General features: G+C 49.1%; 4 protein-coding genes across 4 annotated transcripts; 3 read left to right on the plus strand and 1 right to left on the minus strand.

Moving 5' to 3' along the window:
* Positions 1 to 2,214: 2,214 nt before the first annotated feature.
* Positions 2,215 to 3,954, plus strand: BKCO1_9000189 (acid protease; the record flags this gene model as incomplete). Its single annotated transcript, XM_020279835.1, has 2 exons — positions 2,215 to 2,788; positions 2,837 to 3,954. 2 exons carry the CDS (start codon positions 2,215 to 2,217, stop codon positions 3,952 to 3,954), a joined length of 1,692 nt encoding a protein of 563 aa, XP_020133086.1.
* A 1,365-nt stretch (positions 3,955 to 5,319) lies between these two features.
* On the minus strand, positions 5,320 to 7,749 carry BKCO1_9000190 (uncharacterized protein; the record flags this gene model as incomplete). The annotated part of the gene is made up of 4 exons (XM_020279837.1): positions 5,320 to 6,109; positions 6,186 to 6,977; positions 7,028 to 7,507; positions 7,568 to 7,749. The coding sequence occupies 4 exons, from the start codon at positions 7,747 to 7,749 to the stop codon at positions 5,320 to 5,322; spliced, it is 2,244 nt and encodes a 747-aa protein (XP_020133020.1).
* A 2,933-nt stretch (positions 7,750 to 10,682) lies between these two features.
* Positions 10,683 to 14,036, plus strand: BKCO1_9000191 (uncharacterized protein; the record flags this gene model as incomplete). The annotated part of the gene is made up of 6 exons (XM_020279838.1): positions 10,683 to 10,767; positions 10,818 to 11,023; positions 11,082 to 11,160; positions 11,212 to 11,508; positions 11,614 to 13,751; positions 13,875 to 14,036. 6 exons carry the CDS (start codon positions 10,683 to 10,685, stop codon positions 14,034 to 14,036), a joined length of 2,967 nt encoding a protein of 988 aa, XP_020133021.1.
* Positions 14,037 to 14,562: 526 nt separating this feature from the next.
* On the plus strand, positions 14,563 to 16,185 carry BKCO1_9000192 (isoeugenol monooxygenase; the record flags this gene model as incomplete). Its single annotated transcript, XM_020279839.1, has 1 exon — positions 14,563 to 16,185. The coding sequence occupies one exon, from the start codon at positions 14,563 to 14,565 to the stop codon at positions 16,183 to 16,185; it is 1,623 nt and encodes a 540-aa protein (XP_020133022.1).
* Positions 16,186 to 22,785: the final 6,600 nt, after the last annotated feature.

Here is a 22,785-nt window from a genome sequence, read left to right on the forward strand (position 1 = left end):
GCGTTCCTGTTCCCGCCGATAGCCGCCGGACCGCGTGAAAGTGTTTGAGAGGGTGTAGGTTGTCGGGGGTAGTTGGATGCATGATGGTGGGACCGGGTTGTCAGTGGCGCATGGGCTCACCGGTGGTAGCTCTTCATGCAAGAGGCCAGTTTGTGTGTTGCTGGACGCGCAGGTTGCAATGTTGAATGGGAGGGAAACGGAGGGATCATTAGTAAGCGACTCGACAACTTGCGGCGGAACGGGAGCAACGCTCCCGGGAACAGCCGACGCAGGATAGATGATTGGGGTTTGCGGGTAGAATGTAGTCAGATAGACTGTGCACTCTGAACCATCGAATTGATTGCTCAATGTCCCTGCTTGGAAGGTACCGTACGCGAGATAAGTGGTTGGCCAGGTCCTAGAATAGGTTAGATAGTGCCAGCAAGTGTTCATGCCAAGAAGGTCAATCATTACAGGAAAGTACCGTTCGCACTCCATGTAATTGATATCGTGCTGATTGGCCCCGTAGTCGGAGTGTATGGGCTGTAACCGTAGCCAGTACACCCATCTGGGCTGACAGTGGTGTACCGAGTGGATAAGGGAACTGTGGAAATAAAGTACAAGTCGACGCAATAGACGGTGCCCGGATACGAGAGGGGAGTTGGGTGCAGCGCTTCAAGCAAGCATCCTGTACATGCCGGTGCACTGGTGACGGTGCTGCGCGAGGTTTTTGTGGCAAGTGCGGCCCCTTGGGGTACCGGGGAAAGAAGAACTTGAGCAAGGACAGAAGCAGATAGGAACGTGAGAATGAAGATCTTCATGGCGGATGGCAGCATCTTGTCTGGAAAAGGGTCGAAGCATTGTAGATTTCAAAAGAGATGCGATGGAGGATTTAAGGCTTTAGACCTTTGTAGGGATCTCGAGGTACCATTTCCCATGGCCGATTTCGCAAAGCCTGGAGCAAATGGAAAGAGATTGCGAATGCGGACCAACCTGGCGTCACGCATGTCCCACACCAGTATTTTTATTTGAGTAACAGCTACGAGCTAAGAACGAGCACGGATTCGTACAGTTGCGTTATCTCGCATTCGATTTGGGTATGGACTCCTGGCCTGAAAACCGTCTTGGTAGGTCATGAATTCTTCTTCTGTTTCCGACCGGATAAGCCACAGGATCCTGGGAGACAATGGCTAGAAAGAAGAGTGAGCTAATACATACTAATGGAAGCTCGTACGACTCTTGCTGGCAAGTTTCATAGTACTACCGTCTCACCTCGCTGCTTGTCCAACCCTCTCCAGGCCTGTATCAGTTGCCTCCACGCCGGGGACGAAATTACAGCAAACCATTACTCGAGAAACTACAAGGCAATGGCAGCTTCTCGGGACTGGGCCCTGACGTGGGGTGAATAGAGTCTGCCCTTGTGAGCCATTTGAGCGAGGTCGGTATCCTCAAGTGCGAGCGAAAGCAGTTTGAGGTATTCGGCCAAGTCCCGTGTCTCATTGCCCCTGGATGCAAGGCTCATGAACGAGGCAAGAGGTTTCGACAGCCGGCCATGGCCGAGCGGTGAGCCGCCTGAGTCTTGTTTCTGCCTGTGCGTTACCTTCCCTGTGTGGCTGATGGTAGCCGTAGCACGGCTGGATTACCCCGCTTTACCAGCTCTTGCAGCGGTAACTGGTGCAACAGAACCCAGCCACCTAGCAAAACTTACGGTGACCTATTCGATCACCCAAGACAAGCGCAGTCCAAACACTTCGACGCCGCATCACACATGGATGTTCGGGATTTTCGTGCTGACGCAGATGCATTCAGCGAGATGGATAAACCATGGTCAAACAACAGAGGAACTCAGATGGGGGTAATTCAGCTGATCACGAGGCTCAGAGTCAATGCTTTTTGCACCAATTCTAGGTCCGCGTTCGCCTCGTACTGCAGTCCTTTTGTGTTTCCGTGCTCAGCTATGACTGCCTTGTGTATCTGTGCGAGAAGAGAAGTGGCTGCCTTGAGCTGATTGTATGCCTTCAGTTCTGATAGAGGCGATCCATCATTTCACCTGTCAGAAAAATCTTCAAAGCATATGTGCCGGGGCACTTACTGCCTTCCTGCCAACACTCTGCCTCCGTTACATCCATCCATCACTTCCGAAGCCCATCATCTCCGGTCCGCTTTACAACTCGCCGGGGCTGCCTCAGACTCTGGAGGCTACCTGAGATCCCAAACTCGACCCAGTCTTGGCACATGGCTGTCAATCCTGTCCCGTCGCCTTACATTGCCGTTTCCACAAAACAATGGGATGGAATTGACGGCAACTGGTCAACCTTCCGCATATCAATTGGCGAATCTGATGAGGCCCAGAATTTTCGCGTGCTGGTCTCCACACGTGGAGCTTCGGCCTGGGTACCTCTACCCGGTGGTTGTGAGGACAAGGCTCAAGCTTGTCCGTCCTCACGTGGCGTTGATCTCTTCCGCAGCCAACCGAGCACTGGATTTCAGTCGGACGGGTCCTCCACGTGGAATTTGATCGGTATTTTCAGTCTCGATCTCGAAAACAATCTCGGATTCGCCAATGAACGTGGAAAGTACGGCTACGACACAATTCGGCTGGGGTTCAGCGAAGACAAAGACGCGTTGGAGATAGAACAAAGCCTAGTCGTAGGCATCCATGGGACGAGCTACTGGATCGGTTTGCTGGGCATGAGCGCCGCCCGGTCCGTTTTGGATCACGATAACCCTCCAGGCCTGATTGAGGTTCTCAATGACGCGGGCAAGATCCCAAGTCTATCATATGGATACACAGCCGGTGCCCATTATCGTAAGTTCTTAGATCCAAGCTCCCAGATAGTTTTTGACGGCCATTCAGGAGGGATTCACGGAAGCCTCGTCATCGGCGGCTATGACCAATCCCGCTTCCAACTCCCAGGACACAACTTCTCCTTCGCAGACAGCCAAGATCAATTCCTTATCGTTGGCGTTCAATCCATCGATACGAATTTCAGTCTCACCGCAGTCGGCTCGCAGGAGTTGGTCGGCAACGGTCACTTGTCGTCCATCGACTCCACTGTGTCAGAGCTTTGGCTCCCCGAGGATGTTTGCAACAATTTCGCAGCGGCCTTCGGTCTCATCTACGATGAGCGCAGCACCTATTACACCATCAACGATACGATGCACAACAAGCTACTTGCCGAGAACCCAACGCTCACATTCAGGCTGGGAAACGGCAAAGACAACGACCCCAAACACAGCATCCAAATCGAACTGCCCTACGCGGCACTAGACCTCTTCGTAGAACCCCCAGCATACCCAAACAAGACACGGTACTTCCCTGTACGTCGTGCAGAAAACGACACGCAGTACACCATCGGCCGCACCCTGCTGCAGGAAGCGTACCTCACCGTCCACTACGAGCGGAACAACTTTTCCCTCGCACAAGCAAACTGGTCCGACCACGTCCCAGTCCCCGACATCCGCACAATCCACTCAACCAACTGGACGGCCCAGCACGCCGCTCGCTCTCTCAGCGGCGGCGCCGAGGCGGGCGTCGCCATCGGAACCATCGCCGGCGCCGTCCTCGTGCTCGGCGCCCTCTACCTCTACTGCTGGCGGCCGCGGCGGCTGGCCAAGGCGCTCAAGAAGCGGCCCAGCGTGGCCAGCCAGGCGCCGACGTACCAGGAGCCGCCACCGCACTACCAAGAAGCCAAGCAGTATGACCCCTGGGGCCCCACCTCGATGCAGCAGCACCAGCAGTCGAACCACGACGGGCGGCACGCTTCCATGTTGGAAATGCCGGCGGGCGCCGAACACCAGGCGAGGCGGCCCGAGCTAGACGGGGCGGGCGTGGGTGGTAGCTCATACGAGCTTCCGGCACCGGTAGAGATGAGAGAGGCAGAGGGTCAGACGGTACACGAGATGGATGTGGGAGGCGATGGCGCTACGGATGCTGCTGGTCATGGAACTGGTGATGAGGTGGAGAGAAGGTAGGTTGGATGGCATCTGTTAAGAGTCATGAAGCTATACGGCTGTTGTTAATTCTATAAATTATTGATTAATATTTCCACGTGCGGTGTGGCAGTGCTCGCCGATGGTAACAAGCTTCTGAGTACTGTAGCATTTGCAATAGCTTCTATCACATTAAAATGAGGACTATGACCGCGTCTTGATAAGTTTCTATCTGTCCGCTGAATCTCGAATTTTGGGAAATATTGACCTGTACATGCGGCTCTCATAAAAATCTTGCAATATCTTTCTTTATCAAGCGTGCAAAAGGACGTGGTGTGATTGGAAGCAAGAGGACGACCTGCTTCGACATGGCGTTCGCCGGGTGCTTGTGGCCTGCAGAGGCTCTGGTCAGACAGCACTGATCAGGCGTTCAGTCAACTACCCACCATTGAAATTGAACGTGAACTCCTTGAAAGCAGATATTTTTAGCCAAGCCTTCCCACGGTCCTTCAGCTTCCTGATCGCTGGTGATCTCCACAACGCTGCCCCATTGGCACATGACTTTACCGTCTGCGGTCTCCCCTATGATCTTTACCAGGAGCCCAACGCTGCAATATCTAAGATCTGTCAAAAGAACCGCAAAGCTTTCTGTCTTGCAGCTCGATTCTGAAAGTGTCCAAGGAATCTCAGAGCCGGTGTCCACTACTTCCACCAAATATGTCTCGTGGCTCCATGTCTCGATTGAGAACAGCAGCGGGTCAGTCATGGGAGGATGGCGTTTGAGTTGGACACCCGGAAGAAAAACAGAAAGGCCAACACGTTGGAGGTGGATGAAGGTTTGGGAACAGGTATTCCTTCGTTGGACCGAGGTCCCTCTGGGATGTAAACCCGGGGCATGACGACTTGAAGGTATTTTTGAAGTCCAAACGGACTCAAGAATGACTTTGGTGCGCATCGGTAGCCTTTCTACTCAAGATGAGGTCTGGATGCGAACATTATCTCTGGTGGGATGGCGTGAAGCAGTGATAAGGGGATCGGCATTCTGTCTTCTACTAGAGCCTGGAAGACTTGAGAGGTGTCAAGGCCGATGTAATCATTCACACGAAAAATCTCGCAGGATTGCTCGCAAATCGCAATACAGAAGCTTGCGAGATGGTCCTAGACGAGATCACAGTACCTTTCCGAACAGATACGGAGAAGTTGCCGTTCGACCAGAGACATCCGTGCGTCAATCTCGGAAAAGTCAAAGTCCACCCTCGGTGCAGAATGAGAAACATGAATTGTCCACAGTAAAGCGAATGTATCCATTGAGGGCAGCCTCTTCGTAAGTCCACACGCGAGATCTCCAAATGGATACGCTGCAGTGGATCGCGTCCGCGCGTGAGATCGAGATTGATAAGGCGGTTGCTAAACCTCCCTATTACCCTCAAGCGGATGTAATAAATACACGTCACTAGAAAAAGTCACCCTTTCTCCTTCACTGTCGGACACAATACCAAAGCTTACGGGAAACAGCCATGCATCAGTATCCTCGCTGCTAGGCGTGCAAAAGGTGCTAATTTCCCTGCTATTCGTGGCAAAGAGAACCAAGCTCTTGGGAACGTCCCCATACGTCCTGAAACTGTTGCTGATAAGAACAACTAACACTACTACTCCGACGCACACTGCGAACAGGATGCCAATCGGAGAGAAGCCGATACGGGATGCGTCGGACTTGTAGATCCTCTGTCCATCGGGGCCGGAGCTATAGGCACTCGTTTGCACGACGAAGACGCTTCCCGAGACGAGCCAGTGCAGCAAGATGAATGCGGCGACAGCGGGTGCGGCAAAGCGCCACGGTAGCGAGAGCATGTAGGAGGATCGCTGCATGCCCTCTGGGGAAGACACGCGGAGGGGCTTCTTTTTCTTCAGAAAGCGGAACAACTCGGCAGTTGCTACTTGGGCGGTAAGAAGGCGGTTCAAGAAGAGGTAGCACAGAGATACAAGCAGCTGGAAGCTGTTTGCGAACAATATGCGAGATAGGAGCCCTGCGGTGCCCGCTGCGCGCGCTAGCTTGCCGCTCACTAGGCCAAAGGGGTTGACCTTGCCGAAGCCGTAGCGCCACAGTGATGGAAGCGATATGGATAGAGATTGAAATCTGAAGAACAGCACAGCTTGGATAAAACAGACCACACCGATAAGAAGTGCGCCTGCAGAACTGGTGGGTTATCATATGTCAGCCTGTTTCAATAGATGATGGATGAGTGGGTAGTTACAGAAACATTGCAACAAACCAAGATGAACCATCGACGGCATGAAACCATCGAGCGATGTCATTGTTCCGACTCCTCCACACAGCCGTATTCATTCCGGTATCTGCTCTCGTCTCCTGGATCGTTCTTGAGCTGAGAAGAGTGTCGTTTCCGTGTTCAGGCCGTTTGAGAAATTCCGCTATTGCATCTCCGGTCGTGACCATAGTGGGCGAATCGTGTCTCTTCGCAGTCCATGTGATGAAGATACTTTCGATAAGGGTGAGAACGCAGACAAGGACCAAGATGACAGCACTGTAATGAAACCCACATCTTTCTGCATTGTTACCCGATGGCCCAGCCAAGCAGTACTCAATCGGTGCCCAAGTTTTATTAAATGAGGGAACTTTCCAGCTATCTGCATACTGCGAGATGTCGTCCTGCGAGCAGTAGTGGTTCCAGTTATAGTCTTCGTGGGCTACGCACACCCATCTAGTGGCTGACTGCCAGTGCACGAAGTCACTACCGCTAATCCACCCGTGTAGGAGCGACGAACCATTGTTTTGTTCTGCCGTATCCTTGGAAACAAGTATGAGGTCGGCAGTCGAGTTAAGAGGATCTAGGTATTGTTGTATGCATTGCGTATTGTTGAGATGCGTGAAACCCTGGCCTGCCAAATGCAGGTCGTATATGGACCATCTCCGATCGAAGTAATCCGAGGACTCCGGAATCGGATGGGTCACACTCCAATCATCCACGGAGGTGAGAAAGTCGGCGGTGACGATAGCTACAGGAAACACTGTGAAAGGAATCGATGCGAAAATCGCGGAGTTCCAACTGTTCCGAATGTCAGTTGATGCAGTGCCCAAGGAATAGATAGTACTAACAAGAGGTGGAGTGCTGTTGCAGTTATCCCAATCCCCAACCACAGCGAGGCGCGCGCTCTTGCAATCGCACGGAAGTTATGGAAGCTGGGAATCCCAACGTCGAGAGCATTACTTTTCCGATGCGCCGCATCTATCTCTGCCCGAGATGGGGCCACGAGTATTTGCATGCAGTAGTTCCCGGCTCCTAGAAAGAGTGATGAGACAATATTCAGGAGCAGATGCAATCCAGCATTCAGTCGTGAAATAACTGTGCAGTCTCCCGTCATAAGAGTCCCGATTCCTCGCACAGGCCTGTGCTCAGCAAAGGCCCATATCGTGAAGCTAATATTCGCAAGGACGACTGTGTACGCAAGACCTTGTTGGATGTACAACATCATCGATCGTTTCGCCATCTTTACTCGAAAGGTCTGGGCGCGTTCGTGGTTCGGGTCGGCCTCGGGAATGTACCTCGAGAGAAACTTCGTCTGAGCGTAACGAGGACTTGTTTCGTTAGAAGTCTGAATTGATGCTTAAACGCGGAGATTCGAATTGGATTCTTACAGTGTATCATTGTCAAGAAGTCTCTCGTTTTCACTGTGGTTGGATATGGAATCATGGTGCGCTACGGGCTGACTGGCTAGCGGGGAGGTATCCAAATCAGCTGTGGGGGAATCATACGCTATTGCATTCATCTCTATGGCAGGGCCCTCTTCAGGATGTCGAGTGTGAACGTATGAGTCCATATCGATCGGAAAGGTAGAAAACAGTCGGAGAGAATATTATAGAGAAATGAAAACTCTGCTCGAGCCCTATTTATATGTCTTCCAATCAGATTGCGGACGAAAAAGAAAAAGCCATAATAATAGTTTAAAGAAGGCTGTCATAGTTGCACTCTGCCTACGCAATTCGCAAAAGGATTCCTCATGGCGCCGTAATCTAAGCAGCTATTGGAGTCTACCCCGGCTTGCAATATATGTGTTCGTATATGCATGCACCCAAGAATTGGGAAAATGGCGCATTTCTGCCTCGAAAATGCTGCGGCTTTCCGTTTTGTAGGGGTGTTTCAGCTGAAAGTAACCCCAGTAGTAATGCAGGGAACCAAAGCCATAAGCAGTCCCGATAGGCTTCTAACAACGCCGTCATTGCTAATTACGGCGTCGTCTCCACGCGACTTTCGATCCTTACTCTGTGTTGGCTACGCCGGACGTGGGGTGTCGCCAGAAGTGGTCAGGCTGAGCCTACACCGGGCTGTACGAAGGCGCAGTCGAGTGCATGTCATCAACCACCACAGAGTGCTGTGCCGCCACCTTGTCCCCGTGGATGCCGAGTAATAACCACTCACCCACCATGGCGCAGGGCGGCTCAGCGCGCCACTTCCTAGCCCGCTGCTGCCGTCGCCATCGGGGACTGCCTACCAGTGTAGATGTCAGCGTTGTAGAAGCGGCGTCCAACTAGGACGCGCGGCCGGGGCAGCTCCAGCATACGCTGCGCGGGGCTGTCGACTGTGAGCGATCGCAGCTTCGCGGCGCTGACGGGCCGGTCCATCTGGATGGCACCGCGGGCGACGGTGCGGTTGGACATGGTGCCGGGGGTGAGATCCTTCAGGCTATCCAATCTTGTCTCGGCGGTCACCTGGGTCCTTCCGACACCAATTGCAAAGCATCGCACACAACAGCCACCACTTTCCAAAGGAGGAGGAAAAGCATCAGCAATAATACCGTAGAAGCACCCGTCCTTAATTGTCAAGGGAGGGAGACCCCAAACGATCTTATCGAACCACACGTTTGATCCCGTGACGTGGAATCGGAGCCTTACCACTTGCTGGGCGAGTTACGGCCGTCTTTGCAACGCTTCTAAGCCCTTCAATCTGGGCCGCAATGTGTCTCTTGACTCAATGAACGATATGGAATACCAGAAAGTTTTTGCTGGATCAGACGATCGTGTTTCTTGTAAAACTGCCTAGTCATCACACAAATGAAGGCCACCACCATGCTCAACAAACGCCGCATTCACTTGATATTCAGTCATAGTTGGCTCAACCAATGGCGTATCACAGACTCGAAGTTCAGACATGTCGTGTGTCCAAGTGAAGTTGCTGGCGCCAGCTGGTGAAGGGATTCTATCGCACTCGAAGGATGACTGACTCCAATTCTTTCCTGGTTGTGACCTGGCCCTGCTGGATATATGCCTGTGGAGACGGTGGATCCTTATTTTCGCTTCGCTCGTACGTAGGTGGTTAGGATTTACTGTCTCTGTACTTGACGCTCAATGGCAAGAAAACGGTTCGGCTACAAGGAGCCTCTACGTTGCGACCTGGAGCTGTCGTGAACTGGATGGTGTATAGAACAGAGACCATGGTGTTGGGGTTTCCATCAACTCTCTCGCTCTCCTACAGCGTGAAGCTCGAAGGTGACCTGGGCGAGTTTAACCGGAGTATTGACCACGACGCATGCCGTTCTGATGCCTGGCGCGATAAACGTCTTATAAGAGTGTGTTGCGACTGCTTGGTTAAAACAATTAGGACTATGAGGGGAGCAAATCCCGAGAGCGGGGGGAGTGCGGGGATGCCAGCACGATGCGGGGTGATCGAAAACAGGAGTACTGGCAAAGATACGGGATGTGAAACCTGCGCAAGGCTGCGATCTTGCCTGTTGTTTCCCTTGTGCTTTCTTGATTTAGTAACAGCCACGAGACATTCTTTGCCACGGAGGTATAATGAGAATTAATAATGCTGCGGCGGCTTGACTTTGCGACCAGCTGAAAGCTCGCGGTCGCACCTAGGGGGCGTGCGGCGTGGCTGACGCGATTGAGCTACCTATGGTCGCAACGCTGGGAGGAAAGCATTCAGCTCGCCCTTTGAAAGCTGTGGTCACCTTGCTTGATCGCGCGCGTTTGTGCTCCGCATTTGTATCAAACAGCCCAAGAACATCCTGCCTGGAGGAGGTACGCGCTAGGCATGCAGGTGAGTATGCAAGGGAGAACTTTGTGACGTGATTTTCGAAAATTCAGGACGCCGCCGGTACCCTCCATATCAGCTACGGCGGAAATCGTACCCGACACAAGACCAAAGTGCTTGCTAGACCAAAGAGCATCTAGATTTGCTATTGAACTCGTACGTGTGTCGTGCTCAGGAATGCTATTATTATGTCAAAAGGATCACAACCTCAAGTAGGCTGAGCAGGCGTACATTACACTGCATAACAGGCAGCCGTTTGAGCCTTGCAGCACAGCCGACAGCGGATAAAAATATATGACCCATCCGACACATGACGTCCTGATGAAATTTTCCAATAGTTCAAGTATTCAAAGATGCTTTGTCTCGCATTTTTGACCAAGCTCCATTACCACTCCGATGCATCATCCACCTACTTGCAGAGCCGGACTGGGGGCATGGACAATAGCAGCGTCCGGCCGTCCAGCTCGGCCCTTGCAAGTTCGATTTCATTCATAAGCTCTATCCACGATCCTCCTTAAATATCAACCCAAAGCACACACAGCCCACAGCAAGTGTTTAACACAGATGTCCCGGGGGGCACATCCGTGGCAAGCCCGCTGGAAAGTCCGGGTAACGATGAGTGAAGTTTCGAAGTGCCTTTGGAGACCATTTTTTCTCCGCCGAAGTTTCCATCTCGGGGCTGCTATCCTGTGTATTTTGATGATCACTGCACTCGAGACTATGGACATATACTCTCGCCAAAACAACGGACTGGCTACGGTCTCCGAGAACCACTACTATCTCTGGAAGTATGGACCGACATCCGGTATGTTTTTAAGAGTCATTTCGAGACGTGCAATATCTGACGTTACTCAGTCCTTACTATCATGGCAGCTGTATGGGGACAGGTGGAGTATTGCACCAAGCAGTTAATGCCATGGGTGGAGATGATGTCATTTCTTCGTCTCAGTGGGAATTTTGGGTACCACCCTGCTCCAGCTCTTGACCATCTCCTCCACGGCACTTTTGAGCGTGGAATACAGAAGTATTGGGCGCCAGGTGGATACAATACTTCTCGACAGGTTCGACTTCCAAGGACAGATTGACACGTCAGATACCCTGGTGGCATCAAACTATTAGGCCATGGTTCATTATCAAGTTCCGCTCCCGCACGGGACGACAGCAGACTTCGCCACGCAAAGCTTTACACTCCTTCCAAGTAAGAGAGCCTCATACCTTGCAGCGACGGTTTTCAACTGCTAGATCTCAGTAACGAACGAGACGGTATCTGCCAACGACGACGTCTTCTCCGCCGAACCCCGGGAATGCGAGCCACTCAGTTGGAAAGATGCTGATCCTACCCCGACCCTGAGCGTGGCGGGAAATGGAACAACTTTTCACAACATGAACATTTCGTCGGGGACATGCCAGCTACGACACTACCCCTTTCCAATCACTGGTGAAGGATGGACGGCGAGTGTTCGAAAGGTCGAATGCTCAAAATTTTCACCCACGGAGCCGGATGCGCGATTGCTTATATATTTGAGCTCGTCCTACTATGAAACAGGTTAGATACACACTGCCACGTCACCGGTATACCTCAAGAAACTCCAGGGTATAATATGCAAACCAGCTTTTTTATTAACTCGACAGACGGTCTCGAACGATACAGCAAACGCCGGCACCGAAGATCGACTCAGCGTTTCGGATGCTACGCAGGAGCCGTTGCCCTTGGGGGTTAATCCGGAAGCTATAATCGACAATGTGGTCTCTTCCATCGAGAGTGATGAGACACGAGAAGCCATAAACAGCCCTTTTGCATCCAACATAAGTACCTGGCTGAGTCTGGTGAACGAGACAATGCCGCAACCGGAAGTTACAGCTTGGACCAACGAAACTCTGCTGAGCCTGGCATCGCAAAACGTTTTTCGCTCCTTCCTTCCTCAATGGGCCAAGAACGGGAAAACGACCCCCGACCATCGTGCTGTTGCCGGAAATGCCACCCAAGTACTCCCCCGCCTCTGTGTCCAGGCTCTCTCTCTGAGGTTGATGGAGTGTTTCTGGATACTCCTGTGCCTTGGCAGCTTCGCCCTTTGCTTTCTCGACCGCATCTCTCTTCCAGAATCGCCGGCATGCCTTATGTCACTTGCTCTGCTTCTTTCACGTAACCCTTCCCCGGCCCAAGTACTGGAAGGAAGTGGAAGGATGGGAGAAAAGACACTGGCCCACAAATTGAGAGGGCTAAAGTTCTGGTGTACACCTACAAATCAACGGAACAGGGATCTCTCCATCCATGTTGAGCGGCCCGAGGGAAGTCAACCAGGAAATCATCACGCGGAGCCGGGGCACCACACAAGCGCAGTCAACGAACAATCAGGAGCCAGTGATGGATTGAAGCTGTGGCAACCGGCTTCAGACCATCTGGCGTACCGAATCCTGGTGATCACCGTTCCCATGCTACTCGTAACCAGTCTCGAAACAATTTACCAGATATCCTTAGCCCACGACGGCATTGCGGATGTTTCTCTCGATGGGTATACTAAGTACACCTGGGTCTTTGTTCCTTCAGCCACGATGGTTATAGTCGGATTGCTTTTCGGTGCCCTGCACAGCACAGCGAGACTTCTTGCCGTGTTCCAGGAGATGAGAAAACGCGGAGTAGGCGTCTCCGCCATGGAGTTTGATCCATTTGCCAACATCACGCTCCTGGGTTTCTGTATTACTCTTCGAAAAGGAAACTGGCCTCTTTCGGCAGCGATGCTCACTTCCCTCCTGGCACCATTGCTTACCATCGTTACAAGTAGCCTCTACACGCCCGTAGAAGTTCCATCAACTCAAAACATGACTCTGACAATCCAAGACTGGTTCGACATCCGAAACATGGGCAAAACCTGGTGGGACAGCACAAACAGGGGCATGGGTCTCCACATGAGCATATCCGACCTCGTTTTCTTTGCCAATACGTCCTTCCCGCAATGGACGTACAGCGAAGCCGTCTTCCCCCATCTCACCCTCACCGAAAAGAACAACGGAATACCATTTCCAGCGGAGCAGCGGCAAGAGCTGCACTCCCGCATCCCCGGGATTCGCGCCAACATGAACTGCACCCTCAGCCACATGCACCGCAATGGCCACTTCAAGACTGCCAGCACCAGCAGATCCTTGTTCCACGGTGATGGAGCGCTAATCATCCCAGTCGCCATCCCCTCCGGCTGTAACAGAAGCCTCCTCTTCACGCCTTTAGACGGCAAGGATGATGCCGCCGCCGTTAATTTCGTCTTCGACCCCCCAGCCGACGGCACCTCCTTCTTTTTCGCCGACCAGGTTGACCAGCTCGTCGACTTGCCCCTCAGCGATGCGGTCAACGCCTGCGGCGACAACCGCCCGCACCTCTGGTTCGCCGTCGGCCACCAAACAGCCAACACTACGGACGACCTCGCGCTGCTGCACTGCGCCCCCTATATCGAGGCGCTTGCTTACACAGCCATCTTTGCCACACAGAACTTCGAAATCAACACGACAGCACCGCCCATCCCCGATGAGTCGACCGCGCGCCCACTGCTTCTCGACCATAACAACATCACCACCGCGCCATTCTCCTACGCAGTAACCCTACCGCTCGTCGGTGCAGGATCGGCTCTCCGCGCGAAGAACATCACCGTGCCGCCAGGGATCAGCCCCTTCTTCGCCGCGCTCGTCTATGGTGCTGAGGGCACGCCCATCGAGGACTTGGTGGGAGAGGACAACGTGCCAAGGCTAATTGATCGCATGCAGCATCTATATAGGCAGCTCGTGGCGCAGGTGCTGCACGTATGTACATTATCGGGCCGAGTTGCCCGTGGTATCTGAGCAGGAAGTAGAGGGGAACGGCTTCTCCCTGCCGGACATGGCGGCGCACGAGGTGCATGCGATGATGACGGATTGGAAGGGCAGGCGGAGGCTGGTGCAAAGTGGTGTGGCGACGCGGTTGCTGGAGGTGTTGCTCCTACATATGGCGGTGGCCGCGGCGGTGAGTTGCTGGATGGGTGGGAGTGCGAGGGTATTGCCGGCGGATCCCGGGAGTTTGGCGGTGAGGTTGGCGGCTTTGGAGGGTAGCGAGGGGTTGGTAGGCAGGATGCGGGATGAAGGGAAGGATTGGCTGGGGGATGAGGTGGGGAGAGTGTTCCAAGGGGAGACGTTTGCTTTAGGGTGGTGGAATGTGGGCGGGGATGCAAGGGTAAGAAGAAGGTTTGGAATTAACGTAGGCGTACCTAGTACTTTCTTTAGCCCGGCCAATAGGTACTAAGAGAACGGCCAATATGTACTATCCTCAAAGCTCTACATAGTTAGAAGAAACTCACCCCCCGCATAGTTCCCCACATGGATTGCCGCCATCGGGTGCCGGGCGAATGGGGTGCCTTAGGCTTCCGCAGCGATCCGGCTGTTACTGGTCACGAGGCCGACTCCACAAACGGGTATCAACACTCCATTGCCAAGGCTTGTAATTGAACACCGCCCCACACCCCCGCGGCATCGGCATTCACATTACAATAGCACTGCCGCCAATGGCCACCGACGGCCACGAACCTGAAATGGTATAAAAGACACGCGACCAACACTCTTCATCACCAACACCACCACCATGTCTGCCACCACCACCGACACAACACACGCCGAGCACCCCAACTACGGCAACCTCGCCTCAAAATGGCCGCAAGCCCTCGACCTGGCGGGCAGCAACCAGCCCTGCCGGCTCGAAGGCGCCATTGCTGACCTGCCGGTACTGGGCACCATCCCGGCCGAAATCGACGGCACCTTCTACCGGGTCATGTGCGATCCGTTCGTGCCGCCGCACCCGGCCAACGTGCCCATCGACGGCGATGGCAGCGTCAGCGCCTTCCGGGTGCGAGCGGGGCGCGTCGACATGCGCATGGCGTACGTCGAGACGGAGCGGTACCGCCTCGAACGCCGGCGCGGCGAGGCTCTGTTCGGACTGTACCGCAACCCGTTCACGCACCACCCCTGCGTGCGCGCGGCCGTCGACAGCACCGCGAATACGAACATGGTGCTGTGGGCGGGCGAGCTGCTGGCGCTCAAGGAGGTGGCGCTGCCGTACAGCTTGGATCCGGATACGCTGGCCACGCGCGGGTACGATCCGTTCGGCGCGAGGGAGGGCGCGGTCAAGGCGAAGGCGTTCACTGCTCATCCCAAGGTGGATCCGGAGAAGAAGGAGCTGGTGGTGTTTGGGTACGAGGCCAAGGGATTGGCCACGAGGGATGTGGTGGTGTATGCGCTGGATCAAGCTGGCGATGTGGTCAAGGATAGCATCGTCTGGCTTGAGAGCCCGTGGTGTGCTTTCATTCACGACTGTGCCATTACCGAGAACTGGGTCATTCTGGTGATGTGGCCGTTTGAGGCGGATGTGGAGAGGATGAAGAGGGGGAAACAGCACTGGGCGTGGAACTACGACAGGCCGGCTACCTTCATCGTCGTGCCACGGAGAGTGGGAGGGAAAACGCCCCCAGGTTGGGCCAAAGGAGAGACGAGGACATATCACTGGAGAAACTGCATGCCCATCCACACTGGCGGCGCCTGGGAGGAGGTCGAGCAGGACGGCAACACCAAGCTGTTCTTTGAGTCCAGCCGTGTCCACGAAAACGCTTTCCCGTTCTTCCCGCCCGACGATGGACGCATGCCTGCTGTTGACGCAAAGGCAGACTTTGTTCGCTGGCAGCTCGACCTTAGCAAGCCCACCAACACACAAGTGTCAGATCCGCAAATAATTCTGGACATCCCCTCCGAGTTCCCGCGCATCGACGAGAGATTCATGGCGAAGCAGTTCAAGATCTTCTGGGCAGATGTCTTCCTGCCGGAGCGCAGCGACGGCGGGAAGAACATATTTCACGGACTCAACGCGCTCGCAATGCACAACCACGACACAGGGAAGACTCGTTTCTTCTATGCGGGTGACGACTCGCTGGTCCAAGAGCCGATTTTCATTCCGAGAAGTGACCACGCCGCTGAGGGAGATGGGTGGCTGATGGCCATGGTCGAAAGGAAAAAAGAGAACAGGAATGACTTGGTCATCATTGATACACGCGAGTTCGAGAAGGCCGTTGCCATAGTACAGCTACCTCTTCATGTTAAGGCGCAGATTCATGGTAACTGGATTGACGCGAAGGAGCTGGGGGAGTGGAAGAGCCTCGTCAAGCAGATTCCTGAGGTGAAAATTAGCGGTAGAGGTGCGCTAGAGCCGCTTATTTAAGTAAGACTCTTTTAACAGCGAATATGAACGACGTCTAATAGACTTACTTTCCACCATCCACGCAGCCTAGTCCAGGCGAGGGACCGCATCTCTGATACTCCACTCGCGCCTCAAGATGCTCACAAGGTAACCGGGCGGGTCGAGTAGAAGCCCTCGTTGCTGGGCAAGCCTGGTGGCAATTGTCTCTCGGGCTGCTGTATCTACCGCCTTGCACCCGGCCACGAACCTCGGGAAGGTGAGAGCGTGAGAGACGCGCGATGCGTCAGTAATATTGCTCGATTCCCGCATAATGCGCTTTACATGCTCGCGAATCGATGGCGCGGTAAATGGCAGCCGTCTGAGCCGACTGTCGATAAGAATCCGCGCCGTGGCGTACATGGCTTCGTTAAGACAGACAAGCGGTGTGGAATCGCCGCCGCCACTGCTTATAATATATACTATTAATAGATTGGCGAGACGAAAGCCGCCGCCGTTACGTGCTCGCCGCCGGTAGTAGTAGTAAATACTTACCGCCGTTATTACTAGTAGTAATACTTACCGCCCCTACCGCCGGTATTTATTTATTTATTTTACTTTACTTCTAGATACTATAGAATAGATATTTAGATTTCTAATTCCCGCTAAACTTAGAGTCGATTATACGGGTTAATAGTTTTTTAAATATTTATATTTTTTCTACTTTTAAATACTATCTAGTATTAAAAGCGTATTAAATTTCTTTTAATTCTTTATTATTTTAAACGCGTATATAATTACTAAAATAAACTTAAGATTATAAATTAATATATATAAATATTATTAATTAATAAATTTTATTTTTACTCTTAGCTTTATCTCTAGCTTTAATATAAGAATTTATAGCCGCGTTTTATTATAAGTTTAAGTTATTTAGATTTAAAGAGGCGTAGAAACTAAAACCGTAAAACTTAGCGAAAATTTTAAAATATTAAAATTTTAGAATACTAAAATTTTCGAATACTAAAATTTTTAAATATTTCGTTTATCGATTCTTTATAATACTCTACTAAAATATTAACTATAATTAATATAAGCGTAACTCTTACGTAACGCTTAGTAGAAGTAAATATAAATATATAGCGTATAAAAGTCTAAAGTATATCTAGTAAAGCGTAACGCGAGCTCTTTATATAATACGCGGTATATTAAAAGTCTATTTAAAAAAGTATAACGCTAATTCTAATACTATAAAATAGATATTTAAATTTCTAATCTCCGTTAAACTTAGAGTCGACTATATGGGTTAACCGTTTTTTAGATACTTATATTTTTTCTATTTCTAAATACTACTTACTATTAAGGATGTACTAAATTTCTCTTAGTTATATATTATTATAGACGCGTATACGCTTACTAAAATAGGCTTAAGATTACGGGTTAATACGTATAGATATTATTAATTAATAGATTCTACTTCTATCCTCGACTTCGCCGCCGGCCCCGACCCGCCCTTCTTAATACTATAGAATAGATATTTAAATTTCTAATCCCCGCTAAACTTAGAGTCGATTATACGAATTAACCGTTTTTTAGATATTCGTATTTTTTCTATTTCTAAATACTACTTACTATTAAGGGCGTACTAAATTTCTCTTAGTTATATATTACCGTAGACGCGTATACGCTTACTAAAACGGGCTTAAGATTACGGGTTAATACGTATAGATATTATTAATTAATAGATTCTATCCCTACTCTCGGCTCCGCCGCCGGCCCCGGCCCGCCCTTCTAAAGAAATAATAAGATTTAAAAAGAACGATACTAAAAAATTCTTTTATTAGAAGACGATAAAATTATAAGAATTTATAGCCGCGTCTCGTATACGCTTCGTATACGAGATCTATAGGAGTTACGTACTAGTTACGTAACTCTCGCTTAGCTATATATAAAAGCCCTTCGGCCTACGGGCGAAGGCCGAATTCTCTAAGAATTCGTCTATTAATTATAAGCCCTCTTCTTATATCTATTTTAAGCTTTTTATTTATATTTTATATCTTATATTCGAATCCTTCTCTTTAAATAGCCGGTTTAGAATACCTTCTAAGCGGACTTCTCTTTTCGTACGCGACGCGTATACGTCGCGTACTAAAAACGCTACGGTCGTATAAGACTCCTTAACCGGGTCGAACTATCTAACTTCTAGCGAATTAGACGATAACGCCGACGAGATACCCCTAATATCTACCGCTATAAAAGAATCCTTCTCTATAACGATTACGCCCGAAAACGTTATTACGAATCTAAAGACTAAGATTTATAGGCTCTCTATAGTAATCCCGACCTTCTCGGCTTAAATTATCGAATTAAACGCTTTAATTAAGGGTCTATAAGAACGTATTAATATACTCTCTTAGCTAAGCGTATCCGAAACGTATACTCCTTATATATATCTCGACTTCGAAGCGCGGAAGGCGATCTAGCGAGAAAAGAACGTTTCCGAACTATAAACCGCGACCTAGTACTATTTCGATAAGTAGATTAACGAGTTAAATAATAAGTTTAATATACTTAACCTATAAGACTAGGATACTAAGAAGTAGACCCGCTAGGCCCTTTAGAGCCTCGCGAAGTACGAAGTAATCGCCTAATACGTCTACTAACGCCTAGATAAATTTATAACCCGGAGAAAGCTTCTCTTTGAGGAGTTTAAAGTAATCGTTTAAAATTAAGTAAGAAACCCTATCTTACGGCGATACGAGAATATAGTTATATTCTACCGCTCTCTAATAAAGCCTAGTATATCGTATTAGAAGTATCGCGCCCGTATAGAAAGTCTATATAAATAGCTTCTATACGCGGTAGCTGATAAGAATCTTCTTATCGATCTCTTCTTTACGAACCTCCTAGAGGTCTATCGTAAAGAACTTCTTAAATACCCTACGATAAAGACTATCCGGGGGGTTAAGAAACTCTACGACTTAATTATTAGCCTTAAGTAAACGCTCGGCTTAGTTAAGATAGCGTAGACGGAGAAATAATAGCGTTAGAGCGTAGGCTATAAACGCCCGCGTCCGGCCTACTCTACTAATAGTAGGCGAGGTCGGTTAAGGAACTCGAGCCGATATAAGCCGTCTCGCTAAGAAGACTTCTAGAAGTCGACTCGTAGATAAGGCGTAGGCGCTTCGTATACGAAGCGTAACTCGGGCTTCCGCCGGTTTAATAAGAATCTAGCTAGTAACTAACCCTCTTCTAGAGCCGATAGCTCGAAGAACGATAAGATCTCGAAAAAAGAATAGTTCTAGTAGCGGCTCTAAGCCGCCTATCTCTAGAACTAGTCGACTAAGGCTTAACTAAATAGATCGTTATAAACGTCCTTCTAGAGTCGCCGAAAGGGCTAATAGCCTTAAAGGCCCTCTTAGATTTAGAAAGCGATATAAATCTTATTAGGTAAGATCTAGTAAGTATCTATCGCGTATTTTTTTTATATATTAAGCGTACGCTCTACGTACGGTTCTTAGATAGCTATTCTATAACTATATAGAACTTCTATAAACTTACCCTCCGGGCTAAAGACGGGATAGGCGTTAAGCGAACTATTAAACCGCGCCTATTCTAGGGCGCGTTCTTCGAGGGTTATAATCTAATTCTCGGCTTAGACTAGCTAAAAGCGGCCGATCTTATCGCCCGCTTTAGTACGAACACCCTTAAATAGGGTAATCTATATTAAGACCGTATTAAGCTTATCTCTATAGTATAATTCGCTAGTTAACTAGCCTTAAACGATTCCGTCTACTAGATTAATCTAGAAGGTAAGGTTTCTAGTTAAGACTAGCCCCTACTAACGTAAAAAGGCGGAGATCGTAACTCTACGTATTATCCGCGACGCACTAGCGCCGCGTATACGTAATATATATACTTCGTATTAAAAGCGTAGGGTAATTCTATTCTTATAGCCGCAACGGTTACCGCGCTATAAGAAGAACTTCTAAGTTAATACTAAGACTTTACGGATATCGTATTAAACGAACTAGCCGGTAAGCTAGCCTAGAACTCTAAATACGACTATACGATTAATCTAGAAGACGGTAAGTCGCCGCCCTAAATATCTATCTATAACCTCTCGCTAAGAGAGCTATAAATCCTACGAAAATACCTCGATAAGGCTCTTAAGAAGGGCTAAATTCGGCCTAGTAAGTCTTCTACTAGCGCGCTAATTCTCTTCGTTTCTAAGCCTAATAGAACTATATAATTATATATCGATTATCGGGGGCTAAATCGGGTTACGATTAAGAATTAATACTCGCTTTTCCTTATTAGCGAACTATTAAACCGTATATCTTACGCGAAGATCTTTACGAAGCTAGACTTACGTAACGCCTATTATAGGCTCCGTATTCGTAAGAGCGACGAGTAAAAGACGGTCTTTAAGATAAGATACGGCCTATTTAAGTACCTCGTTATACCCTTCGGTCTAGCTAACGCGCCGGCTACGTTCTAGAGCTATATTAATAAAGCTCTTAGAAGCCTCGTAGATACTATCTACGTCGTATATCTAGATAATATCTTAATCTACTCTCGAAACGAGAAAGATTACGTTTAATACGTTTAGTAGGTGCTCTAGCGCCTCCGAGACTAGAGCTTATATATTAAGGTATTAAAGTATATCTTCTATACGACCTACGCGAAGTTTCTAGAGTTTATCGTAACGCTTAGCGGCGTCGTAATAGACCCTAAACGCGTAAAGGCTATTTAAGAATAGCTAGAATCTAGCTTCTTTCGTAATATATAAGTATTTCTTAGCTTTACTAACTTCTATAGGCGATTCGTATAGAACTACTCCTCTATTACTAAGCCCCTAAATAACCTCCTCCGGAACGCTGCTCGGGCACCTAAGAAAGCATCTACGAAGAAGTTCCGAAAGGGCCTAACTAAGTAGTATATTTAGTTTTACTAGCTAGACGACGCTACGTATACGTTTCGTACGCTAAAAGACGCCTTTTTATACGGCCCGGTTTTTTAGTACTATAACCTAGTATTATAGCTAATACTTATTACTAATATATTAGATTTCGCCTTAGCTAGCATTCTACTCTAGCTCTAAGCGTAGGAGGGCGACTAAAAATACTAGTTATCTATTATCTACTATAGTAAGAAGTTTACGACTATAGAAGTACGCTACGATACGTACGATAAGAAACTACTAGCTATTATTAAATACTTTAACGTATAGCGATACTTTCTTATATACGCCTCGCACCTAACGCGCGTACTCTACGATTATAATAATCTTAGATACTTTATAAGCACTAAAAAGTTATTAAAACGTTAGGCCCGCTACGCTAAAACGCTAGCGAAGTTTAACTTTAAGATTAAATATAAACCCGAGGCCTCTAACCCCGCTAATTCTCTCTCTAGGCGACCCGATTACGTATTAGAGTTTAAAGAGGTTAAAAAGAAGATATACCTAGACGCTATATTACTAACGTTATAATAGAAGCTACAAATACGGGAACTTATAAATAGTTTCTTAGGGGCTACTACCCCTACTACGCGCGGCGTATACGAAGAGTATACGAGAGACCTACGCTACGATAGCTAACTAGATAATACGCTCTTCGTTTCTCTACTAGAACTTATCGCCGCCGTATATACTAGCGCGGCTAGCGAAAACCGTAATAACGCGAGAATCTAGAGTTTCGGACTTCTAGGTAAGAAAAGCTTACGGCTAGCGTAAGCCCTCGCCGATATAAAAAAAGCCCGGAGCTTCGTGCTACGTTAAGTAATAGTAGTAGCTATACTTAACGAAAAACTAGCTATAAAGAAATCTCTAAGGTTACTATTCTTATTTATTAAGGAGGTCTAGCGGGAAGACGATACCGTCGTCTAGCACCGGACTTAAACTCTAGAGAAACTTACGGCTAAGGATTAGTTCTTCGATTAAGATAGCCTTCTACGCCGCTATATAAAGGTCTACGTCCCTTATAATACCCCTCTACGGGACGAGATTATTAGGCGCAACTATAACGATTCTACGGGCGGCTACTATAGCTTTAAACGTATATATAAAGTAATCGTACGTAAGTACGAGTGGCCCGGCCTAAATAAGGAAGTTAAGGCCTATATTAATATATACGACGCCTACTAGAGATATAAGATACGTCGCTATAAGCCCTACGGCCTTCTATAGCCGGTCGAGATAGAACGAGAACTATAGAAATACCTCTCTCTCGATTTTATTACGAACCTCCCTAAATTAAGAAGCCGCGATAGGGGCTTATATAACTTTATTCTAGTAGTCGTAGACCGCGCTATTAAGAAGGTATTTTACTTCCCGGTACGTAAGACGATCGACGTAAAGAATCTTATAGCTCTACTCGAACTATACTTCTTATAGACGATCGTTCCGGACTCTATCGTCTTAGATAGAGGGTTAGTATTTACTAGCGAATACTAGTCTACTCTATACTACGAACTAGATATTAAACGACGCCTTAGTACGGCATTCTATCTATAAATAGACGGGTAAATAGAACGTTAAAACTAAGAGATTAAGACGTATCTAAGAATATACTCTAACTAGAAGTAATCTAATTAGGCTAAACTACTACTATAAGTAGTATTCGCGTATAATAATAAATTATA

This window comes from Diplodia corticola (assembly GCF_001883845.1).
Source record: "Diplodia corticola strain CBS 112549 chromosome Unknown scaffold9, whole genome shotgun sequence".
Taxonomy (NCBI): Eukaryota; Fungi; Ascomycota; class Dothideomycetes; order Botryosphaeriales; family Botryosphaeriaceae; genus Diplodia; species Diplodia corticola.